At 31.5% G+C, this 17,187-nt stretch overlaps 1 protein-coding gene across 1 annotated transcript in view; it reads right to left on the bottom strand.

The window, feature by feature from the left end:
- Ptp36E (protein tyrosine phosphatase 36E) overlaps positions 1 to 17,187 on the bottom strand; it is an 82,104-nt gene that overhangs the window by 11,109 nt on the left and 53,808 nt on the right. Inside the window, exons 4-8 of the mRNA XM_090111123.1 lie at positions 10,036 to 10,123; positions 8,996 to 9,072; positions 7,035 to 7,169; positions 4,485 to 4,622; positions 742 to 908 (exon numbers count right to left, since the gene is read on the bottom strand). Of these exons, the coding sequence (XP_089967249.1) occupies positions 742 to 908; positions 4,485 to 4,622; positions 7,035 to 7,169; positions 8,996 to 9,072; positions 10,036 to 10,123 (605 nt within the window). The remainder of the gene's footprint in view (positions 1 to 741; positions 909 to 4,484; positions 4,623 to 7,034; positions 7,170 to 8,995; positions 9,073 to 10,035; positions 10,124 to 17,187) is intronic.

The raw sequence follows: 17,187 nt of genomic DNA, 5'->3' as shown, positions 1-17,187 counted from the left end.
CAACATGCAAAAGCTCTCAATTAGCATTTTTTTGTTTCACTTTTGACCTATCAAAATTTCAGATAAGTACCAATATTCCAATAATGTAAGTCAAAGAAAGAACTAGCTATTCTCTCATATTATAAGAAATGTTATAAAAATGTACAACTCTGAATATAAAAGATATTGAATATAATATTACCAAGAGTAATAACAATCAATCTCGGGGATATTATTTTACGAACTGTTTCATTGTTTCAGCACTATATTTTCTTATTTTATTGATATCAAAATGAAATCGGTTCGCGAATATGTATTAAAAATAGGCCAACGTATTACCTACGTATATTAATATTTACAAAGGGAAATCTTACGCTTCAAGACTTGAGTATAATATACTCATAATTAATCATTTTTTGATTTTGGGGTTTTTTATTTCACTATTATATTAGTGAAATAAAAAACCCCAAGTTATAACTTGTAAATGAAATATTGAGACACAGGCATAAGTATAACGGCAATATTTTGCTTATAAATAAAATATTGCCGTTTTTTATATACGTTTTATAAATAAAATTAAATTATAAAATCAATTTTCACAAGTAGTTTTTCAGGATTAGAGTGGAATAATATTAAATTTAATTTAATGATAAAATAACAATCATTGTAATGTATAACCTAAGTGACTCTTAAAATAAGGCTGTGTAAAAAGAAAATCAGAGTGAAACACCCTTTAATTGTAATAAAAACATAAATACTTACTTGCAATGTACCACCATAGGTCCAGTCGCAGAGCTGGACACCAATCGTCTCCCCACCACAGCCCGGACTCGTCTCCTGAACTCCAGAAGAGCATTGCCAAAGGGACATGTATGTGAATGCCATTGTGTGTAGTGGAACTGTAGAAGGAACCGTTCTTCTACCACCACCTACAGAATAGAGGATTTTATTAGCCGCTTTAGACAAAAAAGAAGAAGAATAAGAGCTACCCGCTTGCCATGACAATCGGCAAGCGGCGGGTAAAGAAAAATAGCCTATAACACTTCTGAATAGAGAAGCTTTCTGGTTGTGTGGTTCATGATCCGATTAGCCCGTGTACCAAGAGGCTATTAGCCAGTATTATGGCTATATAGGTCGTCTAGTGACATCACTTTTTCACACTGGAAATAATATTGCTTTATGACACCATCCATGGTAACCCCGAAGTACTCACTTAGAAGATACCGTACAAATATATAAAGTCGTAAACTTTACCTCTATTTAATATAAGTATGTGTTTTAAGATAATGTAATATAACGTTGGATAATAAATAAATATTCTGAAAATATATTGTATTTTTTCATTTTTAATGTACCAAAGCACTTATTTTTATTATATTTCAGGAGATAAAATAATTTCAAAGTTAGTTCTAGTTTATAAGACCAAAATACAAAGACAAAAACCAAAAGCTTATAACTCTTTTGTATCCTTAACCTTAATTATACCTTATTCCATAAGTATAATATTATTTACAAAAACTCAAGTTCGCCAGTATATTTCGTTACAACATAAAATTTAATTAACTTACTTTGTACAATAAATAAATAGAGCGCTCACAAAGCAATTTATTTAAGTTTGCAAAATATTTCATTACGTTTCAACTGAAGCTACAAACTGAATGTTGGAGTCTTGATCTATAGACTATAGATTAAAACTTAGATCATTAAGTAATGGATGGAGCACGCTGGCAAATGTTCTAACTAAACTTTCTGCCGGTTTTGGTGCGGGGAGGGTAACTCACACTTTGAAACACAATCACACATTCACAAAAATAATTTGTGTCTTTACAAACTCAAACTATTACAAAATGGACAGACTAGCATGTTTTTGCACACATACATCGATTACACAGAAAAATCTCTATACATATACGTAATAATACAATCGCTCTAAAGGGATGTAACCATATCGATATTACAAAAATAATAATTTTGTTGAAATTAGAAATAACATTAATATTATATTCATAAAAAATACTACACAGGTCATTTGTAACGTTTTCATCATTATTATATGCATACGAAAAAACAATAAAACGCCATTTTGTTTGTATTTGAATATGTATTTATTCAACACATCACATATTATATTCAATAAAATAAATATCGGTCCAGAAATTTTTATTATTTCTGTACCGAGGTGTCCATTCTGATTTTCTCCCACAGCATTCAATCCACCTTAGCCTTAAAGCAGGATTTTTTGTAAATCTGAAATATACGCAATATTCGTACATACATATAAACAAAGTAGCTGCTCCGCGCGGTTTCACCCCCGTGGCTCCACTCCTGTTGGTCGTAGCGTGATGATATATACCTTCCTCGATGAATGGGCTATCTAACACCGAAAGAATTTTTCAAATCGGACCAGTAGTTCCCGAGAATAGCGCGTTCAAACAAACAAACAAACAAACAAACTCTTCAGCTTTATAATATTAGTATAGATTACATAATAGAAAGGTTACAAGATTAACATTACAAAAAAAAACGGCTAAATGCGAGTCGGACTCGCGCACGAAGGGTTCCGTACCATTAAAATGTTCTGCCAGTTAAAAGTAACCGAGCGTAAATTTTAATAAATATATACAAGACTTACAAAATAAACATTATACTCCTTTTTATGCAGTTGTGTAAAATTTTAATATAATAAAGATTAATTCTCATCTCATTTCAAATTATACTTAGAAAAATATTTTTTTATCGACGTTCAAGTTAAAAGCAGTCCGTCACTAAGAAAGTCGTAAAAATTTACGACCTTTTAAGCGACGAGTTTTTAAATTCAACTCTATCTCTAAGTTTATAAAGATTAAATTTGAATTTCTCTTCAAGATAGTCTCGCTACATCACTTTATAGTCTCGTGGGGAGTGCGGTTCAATATCGCGTTCTAAATTCAACTTTATCGCTTAGTTCATAAAGATTAAATTTGTATATTTTCTCTTCAAGATAGTCTCGCTACATCGCTTTATAGTCTCGTGGGGAATGCGGTTCAATATCGCATTTTAAATTCAACTTTATCTCTTAGTTCATTAAGATTAAATTTGTATATTTTCTTTCCATGATAGTCTCGTGAGGCCGCATCAATGATCGAGTACACACATGACTCGATTATTTGTCTTGATCATATCGCTAAACGATACATCGACGATTATTAGAAATTGCATTTAATTAGAAATGTACGTTAAAAAAATAAAAAAATATACACAAATGAAAGGTTATTCCATCTTTTTTAATATTCGACATGTTTGAATTGCTTCTGCAAGACTTGACAGTGCAAAACGGCATTTTTAGCGGAGCACTCGCAGACGTCCTTTCGATGTTTTACGAATACGCAGAGTGTTCGTAATCGATTACGCAAGTAGTTTTTATGAAAGCATAAGATTTTTCGATTCGAATAATCTTATACCTCGGCAAAAGGGGAAACGCCTGCGTGTGTTATCCATTACTTAATGATCTAAGGATTAAAATGAAACCGCTAGTTCTTTAATTAATTCTAAAGAATTGAAAACATACAGAACAATAATTGTAAGTTTATTTACATTGCTACATTTGTATAAATTTGTGTTTTTCATAGAGAACAATTATTACATATAAATTATTCATTAATTAATACAATTTAAAGTTAACGATTTTCATGACATACTACCACCGTTAATAAGTACATTAAAATAACTTTTATTGACTATTCCGTTTATGCAGAAAGTCTACATCTAAAGTCAGCTTTGTTCATTAAAAAAAAAAGTTAAAATAAAGAGGTGTAGTATTTTTTTCAGCGAAAATAATATTAAACATAAAATTTATTAGAATATTCAACATGTTGAAAGCACGTGAGGTCAATACATGCAATTCGCTGCTATTATGTTAAAGATTGGCCTTAGCAAACGAGTTAACAATGGGCTCTTGAGAATTCTATAGAAACATTAGGTACCTTGCATTGTTGTGAAAATGCCTCAGTCCTGGAGATTGTAAGTAATTGGGCTGTAAAAGATCCTGGAAATAACCCGATTGGAACGGGATAAGAGGTTCTATTCGCTTTTAGACTGTGGGTTAGCTTTATGTTTTAGTTTTTAGATTTAAACTGTGTATTTGTTATGAAAAGGAATGGAAATCCGAATAGTAGATTAAAATGTGCTTATTTCATTTCAATTTTCTTATAGACATACTATTATGTTCAATCATATCTAATATCTATATTATTTTTCTAAATTATAATTGGTAGAGCATAGTATTCTAATATCGGTGGTAGAGCTGTATAAGTATGAGTAAACATAAATAGAAAACTGATGCCTACAGTAGAAAATTTAAGTATCATGATTTTCCTGACCACATATCCAATTGATAAGATAGCTATAGTTAACAGCACCACTAATTATTTTTCTATTCTTTAAAATATTATATTTTTAAAGAATTTTACTGTCATCATCAAATAATACTACACTAACAACTCATAATAGTTAAAATGTATACTTACGTCTTTCTCCGTTTTGTAAAGCCGAAACGTCCGTATGTGAAAGTTGGCTAGTTCCTCCTCTTGCACTATTCCTACACTTATATCGCCATATGTCTCGTCCTTGTCTTTACTCGCCGGCCAGTATTGGACGCACATCACCTGTCAAATATAATTATAAATTCAGTTTATTCCATAACAAAACATAGGGAAGTTTATCGGGATAACGAGAAGTGCCTATAAGGTTGAAAAAAAAAGATTATTCAATAGAAATAACTAAGTTTCTTTTATAGTAAGAGAGAAATCGTGTAAAAATTACTGGATTGAAATTACAATACTCCTGCTGGAGAGAGTTCAAATAGGTCATTGTTTTAATTTAAAAAGTTTAAGATTAAAGATCGCTTATTAATAGCGAATTTATTAATATAAGGTATATATACTTAACTATTTCGAATATAAAAGATGAGTTGAAATTATTAGATATAATAATTTCTAAGCAATATGCTTGTTTACTGTTTATATATTGCTACTACGATGTTTTAATTTCATGTGTATGTAGTTATAAGATCTACTTACATACAAAGTTGATGTTTTAATTTCATGTAAATTCGTGACTCAAACAGTAAGTAATATATTGAAGCTTCTCTACACACCAGTTAACTGTGTCGCTCTATAACCTTTTTAGTTCGAAACACTATAAATAAAATTACATAACAGGTAAATAGCACAGCAGAGAGCAAATACAAAGGTTGCATAAAGTTACTCGTGCCAAAAATCGAGAATTTTTATCATAAACTATGACAGCATTGGGTTTTATAGCCCATGAAAATATTGCCTTCCAGCGACACGGTTAAATAGAGAAAATTGATAATATTTCAAACTTATGTAACACTAATGTTTGCAACCTTGGGACATTTTTATACTTAGGTGCATGTGACAACATGTTGTATTGCAATGTTTGAAACTTAGTTAGGTAAAAGGAAACATAGGCTATGAAGTTAGTTATCAAGAATTGAAGAGAATTTCGAGATTTAGATGTTAAATATCTGTACTGTTATTTTTATTAAAGTAGAAAATAATTGAGATTACTCTATGTCTTTAAAAATATTGTTATCTATGGAACGTAAATACATTTGAGAAAGGGTTGCGAACTTAGAATTTCATGTGTAGCTATTATTATCTAAAATATTATAACAATGTTGTTTTTTACTCAAATACACGTTAAGTAAAGATACATCGAAACAACAAAGAACATTTTAATGACTAAAATCAACATATTTGCTTGAGGCGTTATGAAAATCGATATACATACTTCCTATAGAAGAAACTTCAGAATATCCTTAAATTAACTTACGTTAATTAAAATTACTCACAAGCCGTGTTATTTGCGTATAAGATTAAGTTTATATTACGCTTGTTAGAACACGCATTGTTATATAAACTCTACCACATTGTAATCCACCACCACCACAATGTATTTGTTCACTTATATTACCTATTATAATAATATTGCATATTATTCATATTTTTAAGTAACATATCAGAGTTACAGATAAAAAAGGGCCATTAAACTTCAAAGTACGTCGTGTTTTTACGAACAAATCGAGCCCTAATTCCTCCAAAGCCTGCGAAGGGTTCACCCAAATTGTAACGTAATTGTGATGAAAGGGGATTGCTGCAAATGGAACACCGTTATTACAATTTGCGTCAAAATTCTCACGTCGTTTTGACGCTTAAATGTATGTAAATTTATTTACGCGGTAGTAGGTAGGTGTTCGCGAGCGGTGTGTACTGTATCGCTCGTATAATGAGCTACTTCGACCGTTTTCATGTACGCACGGTTTACGTAAATGCTCTTGCCAAATTCATAAGTTCACTTGGCTACGTAAAATCTCGCGTTCTCATGATTTCCGCCAATGGTATTATAAGTGAAAAGGTGTAGGTGTGTAAGTAAAAAGGGATAGGTTACCGAAGCAGCATTCGATCTTTAAAAGGGGCACACACGATTAGATGTCAAAGATACCATCTTATGATTCAACTACCGTGAGCGAAAATAAGGGCAACCAAGGAAATTTCCTATCGATACGTTTTACTAATATAGGTACTATAACCTTATGAGTTTCCACTTCATTATATCTGTTTATTATTGAAAACTAAGCCCCGAGGTCTTTGTGGTGTTTTCTAGGTTAGTAGTTATTTCCCCCGGGTATCGAATAGAGGGTGGCGACTGATAACCAATCTCGATTTAATTACATGGCTAACAATTAGTGGACATCTGTTACCGTTCGTTTTGGGTTCTGGATAACCAATTATAGATTTTGAATTAGGGACCATGTCCCGGTATCCGGATATATTATTTGATAGGGTTTTCCAATAATGTAGAGCTATAAATTATACCAAACTTATAAGTGGTTTATATTATTATACATGTAATAACATGTATTACTTTTTTTGGTACCTACTCGTAGAAATGTATGAACCTTCTATGTTTTATCTGCTTTTAAGTTTCGACGTAGATATCCATTAAAAATATTTTTGGTAGAAATTAGAAAAAAATATACTACACAAAAGTACCTTTATAAAATCGAATGTCTTGGTCAGCATAACAATAGCTGCGGCTCGCTCCTGCCATATCATTCGCCAAAATGATACTACGGTCTCCTCTGTTGGACCCTGAGTCACTATGTATGCGTTTGGTTTTAATATACTCTGTGAACAAAAACAATTATTTAATATATTACAATAAATTTAAAATTAAATTAATCTATATTTTTTATTCCCTCATGTGTTCAACTTTATCAACAACAATGAACGTTAAAATTTTCAAAAAACTTACAGCAAATTCATGAAAAACCATTTCCTATATTTTTGAAACTGTAAAACGCCTAACAATCGAGTAACTCGCTAAAAACATTGACAAAAATTGGACAAAAAGCAGTCCAATATTAATATGCATCGAAGAAACTGTCATTTTAATAAATTGAACAAAAGACAGTCGTTCTGTATTTAATCGAGCCATTTTCTGGCGCCAACGTTTTTATTAAATCTGTTTCCAGCCAGGGTGACTAACCAAAGAGTTCCTGTTGAAAAAGTATTCTTATTTTTGTGAATATTTTAAAGTGATTGCGCTTTTACTGACAAAGTATTCATATTATTATTTTAAATGACAATAAATTAAAATAATTTTATTGTACTCTCAAAATAATAAAAACAACCTGTATATTGCAATCGATTCTTTCTTATAATAATTCGCATAAAAGTATGATTAGACTGCATTAAAAACAGGTTAAGTCTTCAATTTCGTATACGATTCTACAAAACCTTATATCCTTCGTCCTTTGAAAAAGACGAAAAAAATAAATCACGTCCAACACACGTCTTAACCGAAGCGGTTCCAAGTCGATTAATCCCAAGTACCTTATAAGTTCGCCCACATGACTCATTACGGACCTTCAACAAGACCCGAATAAAACGGAACGCACCAATACTTTTGTAACATCTACGGAGTGGTTTCAGTGATATCAAGATTGCCAAGAACCAGTTAAATATCTCATAAGCCGGGTATACACAGAGCGAGCAGCCTCGCGAAGTTACGCGAATCAGTTTGGACGGATCACATCTTAGTTAACATCAGACGAGATTGTGGTCAACTGCTTCCCTATTGACAATAAATAAAAAAGAGCGTGTGTGCCGAACACACGTGCCAGAAGCGAAACTTCTTTGGCAAGATTAAAAAATACAAAAATTCTCGCCTTAATCCATGACGTGACTATATTGCCATGACGCGACCTTGAAATTTTACTCTCAACACACCTATAGATAACAAAAAGACGGGTTGCACTCCGGGAGTGCCGGCAGAAGTGAAAACGTTGTTAATTATTAGCGTTGAGCATGTTTCATATTTTGGAATGGTATCCGTCTTACGCTTTTTCGATCAGGTCACGTGTCCTGACGCGAGTTTAAGATTTTATACCCATTGCAGAAAAAGTGCTCAACGCCGCTAAAGAAGTTTTCACTTCAATAAATAAAAAAGTGATTTGGCCAAGGAAAACGTATGAGCTGTCATTTTCCTCGGCCAAGCTACATCCACATAGACCCGAGCCGTGCAACAATTGCTTCGCGAGGCTGCTCGCTCTGTATGGTGGGTCCTTTTTACTATTCGTGTCACGTACTATGAGATTTTGTCCCTACTCACTGATGAAGACACTACGAGAGAGTAATATTAAGTCACGTTATATACTTTGGATCTTTGCTCCAGTTCTGTGGCGCTCAAATTAATGGAGATGCGATTATTTGTGGCGCCGACAAGCAAAGAGTTAATAGAGTGTCAGGTTCTTGAGAATGTATAAAAATGCTGGCAAATTATGAACTTATGAACTAGGAGCCTCTTTGAATTTATTATATGATCGGACTGATATTTTAATCTACCATAATCACATTTTTGGAGTTAAAGATTTAATAAAATCGTATTTAATAAACGCATTCTTATTATTTTATAACTCTACCTACTAAATATTAATAAATTAGGTACATACATCTATATAGGAAGCATTAATATAATCGGAGTCTGGCTCTCGATCAACTGTCTGTAGCACCACTCTGTTGTAGTCGTCTGTAAACAAAAATAATTATTTGAAATTGTCATTCTGTAATAAAAAGAAACATTAAATAAGATTATATTTCATAGGGCAACAAAGAGACAATTTCTTTTATCACTTGACACTGGCAAATAACATAAACTCTTTGCTGATTACAAGAAAAAGTAAATGTTTTCCATTCGCGCGCTTATTTCAATTTAGAACGCGGCGGTGCGCGACGACTCGTATTTCGTTTTTCCTTAGCGTTTTTCATGTTTGTTTTTTTATAATTCGCAAACTTTGATGGAGGTGATAAATTTCGCCTTTAATAATTCTTAACATTGAAATGAAATTACTGAATAATTTATTCTTCTAGTTCTGGTACATAAAATATAATATGTAAGTAAATAATAACATATATATATTATTTTTATGAAGTAAAAATTTAAGATGTAAGGATTGAAAGAAACGCATATGCTTGTCAAAAATCTGGTGTTAAATGTTCAAAGTATAATTCTAAGATTAATGGCCAAGTGGTTCTATTTATTCTATTTTATTAACCTATTTACTTTCATTACTTTCATAAAGTTTGTATAAATACAATTTTGGCTATAATTAACACACGCTGATGATATAAATAAGTAAAAATGATTCAGCATTCGCTATAATTAAGTTTTGCAATTATCCTGTGGAATTTTCGGCTTCCAATTTAATTAGGTTTTATACGTTTGCAATAAACTCATTGTAATAAACTAGGAAAATAGTTCTATGGTATTATTGAGTACTTGGATGATTATTGTTATTGATAAAGATTTAATTCAATGTCATGAAAAAAACTAATCATAATCAGATAAAATATAAGTGAAAAATTATAAAATCCATCCCCTTTGTCTATTCACAGTTTTTACCGATAATATTGTAAAAAAAAATATTGGAATTAATTATGAGTTTGTAACACATAACATAATAAATATTATATTAGAGAAAAAAATACTCACAAGGAATGACTTTTTGGTTCTGGTTTTTATGAAAATTAGTCTTCTTTGTTGCGTGTCTACACGCGTGCGTCTCTACTTTCGTAGCAGTCTGAAACAAGATGAAATAATATATCATTTATTCCATTTTCATTAAAATCTATTTGCAGTACGACAAAAATTTTGTTGAGTTTATTCTTAATCGTTCTCTTTTGCCTTGAATACTTAAAACTTATAAATAATTATAATTACGAATGCGTTAAACTGAATATCTCTATATTATAATCTCTATGATGAAGATGATTGTAAATAGTTTAAATATATGAAAATAAAAATAAAGATACAATAAACCTCTCCATTGTGTTTATACAAAACATAAAAATGTATGTTATTGATATAAATCAATTATATACATTTTAACAATATCTCAGATTTGAGAGTTAACAAAATGAAAATGTTATCATAAATTTATATTGAGTATCGCGTATTCAACATGATATCGGGTCGGAAAAGCGCGGGAAAATTTCGCCCCGTTGCCTCTGATCCCTTTGAAAATAAACGTTCATCGAACAATAATTTTCTTCCTTGGAAATTTTCAATATTGTGTCTAATAAGGGATGAATATCATTTTAATTTTGAAAAAGAATCCAGGGAATTGCAGTAGACAGTAATTTTATGAATTATTTAAAAAGCTATCGCTAACCCTAACCGGGGAATTTATTTGAGAATATTTTTACAGAGGAATTTACCTGTATATAAAAGAAACATTGGTGGCCAGCTTCTGAATATTTTCTTTTTAGTGTTTCTGACGGTTAAAAGGACAGATAATAAGGTATGAAAATTACGTGAAAATGTGTTATGTACAACGGTCATAAATGCGAGTATATTATGTGATGGAGTTGAAATTTACTCGTGATTAATAGTATTTAAAAGTATGTAATTAAAAAAATGAATTTATTTATTAATAATTCAAAGAAATAAGTATGGACCACAAAGAAAACAGTACATCATTATAGATTAAAGATTCAAGTAATAATAACGGCTACAAGTTGATACATTTGGTCCAATTGTCAATATACGTACATTTATCCCAAATAAATATACATAATTTGAGTTTGAATTATGGTTTCAAAATCGAATAGCGTAGTTCATATTATTCTGATAATGATGTTTGATTTTCGCACAAGTCCATAATATCGTTAATTAAAACAACTCAATGTTTGTGTCAATATAATTTCATGTCTATTAATAACTGAAATAGCCAATGCCTAAAATTTTGTGAACAATAATCAGTTCTTTCTTTGACTGATCGGTTGATTTAGTTGTTAGTGGCCCTGCCTTCCAAGCCGAAGGTCGTGGGTTCGATTTCCACCCGGGGCAAATATTTGTGTGATGAACATAGATGTTTGCTCTGTATCTGGGTGTTAATTATCTATATTAAGTATTTATTTAAAATTATATATGTATGTTTATCAGCCATCTGGTTTCCATAACACAAGCGAAAACTTAGTATGAGATCAGATCGTGCCGTGTGTGAAAATTGTCCCGAAATATTTATTTATTTATTTATTCAAATTCAAGTTTCAAAAATAAGTATCTACACTTGAATTTATTTACTTAAAGAACATAAGGATACAAAATTAAGTAAATTAAAGTATTGCACATTTTAATTTGATGCATAGCTTGCTCTACATACCCTTCTACTGGTTACAAGCTTTTTTCATAAAATAGATTACTACTAGATGAATATGGTTGCAACTTCTTGATTAGATATATGATTTGATTAGAATATATTGCGTTAGATAAATGCAAATTAGAAAATTAACTATTATAATACCTATTCTTTCGTTAAATATCTGTCTTGTATACGATAAATAAAGGAACTGTCCTGTCCCGCCATCCGATGCCGTTCCATTAGTTCCCAGTTCACCCGACATCATGTTATACGTATTAACCCTAGATTACTACCCTTCGTCGATTCGACGACGCGTCACCAAAAAAATCGCTATAACTTTTACGCGCGCGACCGTATGGTTTTCTAACTTCAGCTAATCTCAGCCGACCCATTGCTCTTGCGATGGACGGTAGTGCTTTGTGTGTGGAAGGTCCACACGCGCTGTACCAGCAACCATGGCTCGTCACATCGACGAAGGTTAGTATTAACGTAACTTTTCGTACTATTTAGTTAAGTTAAAATTACATTATTTTATCTTTTATAATGGTGCCTATTATTTTATTTTTTAGATACGATTCATGTGTTATTATTAGAAGTCGAAAGCGATGAGGAAAATTCATCTGCGAGAGAGCCTGAAGACCATTTTGAGGCTGATGAGGCATGAAATGGAGTGGGTGATGATGAAGTTTCTATTGTAAATAAAGAGAAATTTCCAGATCAAGATTATGAGGCATGTAGTAATACATCTGCCCACGTGACATTGAAGACGAAAAACGTAGCACTTCAGCTGACCCAAGTGATTTGATTATAAGACCATCACGTACCATTCTTCTTGGGAAAGATAAACACATATGGTCACCACAATAGTTAAGGTCACAAAGCAGAAGGCCTTCAAGGAACATAGAAACATAACACGAGGGCCTGTACGGTTTTTTCAAGATATTTTAGATCCTCTTCCATGTTTTTCAGGTATAATTACTGATGACATTACTGATACTCTGCGGGACTCAATCACATAAATTTTAAACATGCCAGAAAGAAGTAATATGAATGTTATAGATGAGACTGAGCAAAGTAATGATGCTTATGTCCCTCCACAGCAAAATAAAAGAAACATAAATATGCTATATGTCCCACCGTAAAGCAAAGGTAGACTAAAAATAGGTGCACTAAGTGCAAAAAATCGTTGTGTGCGGTACACAAACTTGATGTGTGTCACAAATGTTTTAGATCCTAAGCTATTATCAAAATTATATTTTTTATTAATTTTTCAGATATTATTTTTACAATTAAAAGTTTATTTCGAGCAATTTAGTGGTATATATTATGTGTACGAATTTTTCAAAAATTTTAAGAACTTTCATAAAGCATGTAAACTATGATCTCATTTTGATGACTGTTTGAATAAAAAATATGGTAATATAAGTATTTTAATATTTTTATATGTAGATTAATACATTGTCCTTAAAATAAAAACATAACTACAAATATATTGTTTTAATTAAACCCCTTAATCCCCTCCAATAAAAAGCGTAGTCGAAGCGACGAAGGTTAGAATTAAACGGTGAAAAATAAGGTTAGTGTTCTAGGGTTAAGTTACTTTTCCGGGCTAACGACTTCAAATAAATACTGTTGAGACACGTTAAAAGGCAGTTCTATAAATGTCTCTTAGGTTATTTAATTTGTTGGTACTTGTATGATTGCGAAGTTTCTGTTATGTACATAGTATACAGTACAGTTGTGAGTGAAATTATTTCCGTGTTAGTTATAACTTTTGTGATAAAAGCTTGTAGTGTTTGGTTAATTATTACAGTTAAGACTTAATATCTATATTTTGAGATGTTATTGGATCATTGTAAATGATAAATGATAGTGATTCTATGATAATAACAATTTTGAATACTTAGTTTACAGTTGGTGCAAAAGTTATAAGTTAAATTAAAATTTTTGTTTGCGAACAAGAAAATTTATTAGTTTTATTTGAACCCCATGGAAATACGATTTAAAGTATAAAAGTTAAATTCTGTAAAACGTTTTGCATTGAAAGTTGTTTACTTTTAATTCCCCATTTTGTTTATCAAACACCCATCATACATTTTATATTAAATTGTACTAAAATCTAAACGATGAATATTTTGATGAACTAATAACGCTCCATTACACTTACCACACAACAAACAATTAGTATAAATTACATCCACAAACAGAACAGAGCATCCGTGGAGTTGCATAACTCTAACAATTATGAAATTTCGCTAAAGTTGCCGTCGCATTGTGAAATTTACGGCGGCTTTTTAGTTCAATGAACATTATGGCGGATCAAAATGGTGAATTCATCTTGATGACACGAGTCATTTATAGTAAAAGTTGATTTACAACTGCAGATAAGAAATAGGCAGAAATAATATTATCTTAGTGTTTTATTAATTATTGCAGGCGGAAGTCGTGATACCAATCATCGTAGGTAATAACTATAGTTTAATTTTCGTACAAAGGTTTAATTGCTACAAAAAATTATTTATCTTCTTCTTCTTATATATAAAAATGAATCGCAAAATGTATTGGTAAGCGCATAACTCGAGAACGGCTGAACCGATTTCGATAATTCTTTTTTTATTATATTCCTTGAAGTACGAGGATGGTTCTTATGTAGAGAAAACATAAACATGTACCACGGGCGAAGCCGGGGCGGACCGCTAGTCTTATATATAAAAATGAATCGCAAAATGTGTTGGTAAGCGCATAACTCGAGAACGGCTGAACCGATTTCGATAATTCTTTTTTTATTATATTCCTTGAAGTACGAGGATGGTTTTTATGTAGAGAAAACGTAAATATTATGTACCACGGGCGAAGCCGGGGCGGACTGCTAGTTATATATAAAAATGAATCGCAAAATGTGTTGGTAAGCGCTTAACTCGAGAACGGCTGAACCGATTTCGATAATTCTTTTTTTATTGTATTCCTTGAAGTACGAGGATGGTTCTTATGTAGAGAAAACGTAAATATGTATCACGGGCGAAGCCGGGGCGGACCGCTAGTAAAAAAATAATAATAAAGTGCAAGTCGGTGCAATTTTCATCATTGCTATAAAACAAAAAATATTTATGATTTTAAAATTGCTTTACTTTTAAAGTTTTTACTGTAGGTATTTTAAAACTCCGTGAACTAGAAATTTTTTAAAGAGATTTTAAAGAGATATTGGAAACCTACAAAATATTCATGGAAGGACGATTATTAAAATTTTAAAATATGTAGTGCTATTGTAATAGCGTTTTATATTTTATGCAACATAAATTTAAATTGATCCGAACAACGATACAAAACACGGTCTTATTTTTTTTATTCTTAACAAAACATGTTGATAACGCCCAATACATATTTTCATCCCTAGCTACAGCCTGTTTTGCTCCTGATATAATATTGAATAGCAACTTGCATGCATCTATTGTGAATAGGTAATGATGAAAATAGCTAATGATGCATTTACACATTTGTGTTCGCAGCCTCGTGACTCGACGATATATTCGACGAAACATTCGTGTGAGCAGGCGCTGGTTTTGGTTAAAATAAAAAGCCCACACAAAACTTTTAATGAACTGTATTTGTTATAATTAATTTTTTATAAGGTCTAGTTAACGTGTGCAACGGTGCACGTCTTAGCGAGACTGGCTATTCTTTTTGACTATAATTATCTATCTCTTATGTTTTATACAATTCGTATACTAGTGCCAACACGAACCAATGTTCACACATTCGTACGTCAAAAACTGATCTACAAATCGATAACACAATTATACGCGTAACCCAAGGCGAATAGGTAGAGTATTGTTTACAATTGCGTGTTCGTTATACGCCTTGCTATTCGCACGAATGTGTAAATGCACCATTAAAGTCCAAGTATTGAAATGTGCGAGTAATTCATAAAATAATATCATTATAGCGCTCGTTAGAACATTCGTTGTAACATTTGGTCGAGACACAGGTCCAACGTGGTTTATGAAAAACGAGGCAAATACATCTGAAAGACAAATTGTGTGTGGACCCAGTAGGAAGTAAAATATTCAAACCGCAAAGGAAAACTTGCAAAGAATCTCAAAACATTTGTTGAACACGAAGTTTCGAAATCCAACTTTTCAATGGGGAAGGATTAAAATATGTTTTTGTGACAGAGCGGTGTTGAAAAAGGGAGATTGTTTGCGAATTTTTGACAACAACTATGTCTTTAATCCGGCCACTGGTTTATAGATACTAGATACTATATCATATACATTGTAGATATCTAACGTAATGAAAACGTCGATATACAAGCACAATATAACAAACATATTTTTATAATAACTCCATACAAAGAAATAATATTTTGACTCTTATGTCATAATATAGGAATAGTAAAGCAAGTAAATATTAATAAATTACGTTCTTACCAATTACTGAAGCCAATAAAGTTACCCAAAATTCGCATTGATTGAACAAATATTGGTATAATATTACATAATATGTATATGAAGCCTACATCAATGTATGCTACGTAAATATTAAATATTAATATATTATTAATTAGAGTAAAATAATAATATTAAAACTTTAACATGCTATATAATATCATTATTGTGTTTGCTATAATAATATCGTAATATTATATAATCTAATAAACTATGCCATAAGCGTTTCAGCTTTTCCATTAAGGGACTCATAATATAGAGCAGGCTCCAAGGAGATGTTCGTTTGCATAAATAGCGGACCTAAATCTGACTTCTGATATATATTGTATAGATCCCAGACATCCTATAAACAGATGTTGCCAACCAGTTTTGTGGTCCCCTTCCCCGCACCCCGGTAATTAAATATGGCATACAAAGAAAAAAATAAACATTTCCAAAACATGCCGCGTGGGGTATCAAATGAAAGAGCTTATTGAGTAGATCACGAATATATAGCATACTATAACATTTCTTACACTTTCTCTAAGATTTTTTAGAAAATTTACGAAAATGGTCCATTTTTGAGTTAACTTTAAACCACTATAGATTGAAAACTCATGAATATATTTTTTAAATTATTATTTTAAATAATTAACAATAGTCCATTGTTGACGATTCAATAGTTCGTACAGTGAAATAGTTGCATGGGGGAGTGGGGGAAGCATTCAAAGATGGCGAGTATATTTTCAAGTTTATGCCAGAAATAAAGGCCTAATACAAAAATATCGGTGTCAGGGCTTAGAATAATTATCTCTGCACTGTCGTTGTGTTTGACAGAATGAAAAATATGGCAGAACATTCTTGAATCAGCCTCTTAACTTCATCAGCCTCTTCTAAACTTGAAAATATACTCGCCATCTTTGAATGCTCCCCCCACTCCCCCATGCAACTATTTCACTGTACGAACTATTGAATCGTAAACAATGGACTATTGTTAATTATTTAAAATAATAATTTAAAAAATATATTCATGAGTTTTCAATCTATAGTGGGTTAAAGTTAACTCAAAAATGGACC

Source organism: Colias eurytheme, chromosome 16 (assembly GCF_061535395.1).
Source record: "Colias eurytheme isolate Ceu_HAF_F1 chromosome 16, ilColEury1 Martin Lab GWU primary, whole genome shotgun sequence".
Lineage (NCBI taxonomy): Eukaryota > Metazoa > Arthropoda > Insecta > Lepidoptera > Pieridae > Colias > Colias eurytheme.
This window is presented reverse-complemented; position numbering and strand designations above follow the sequence as displayed.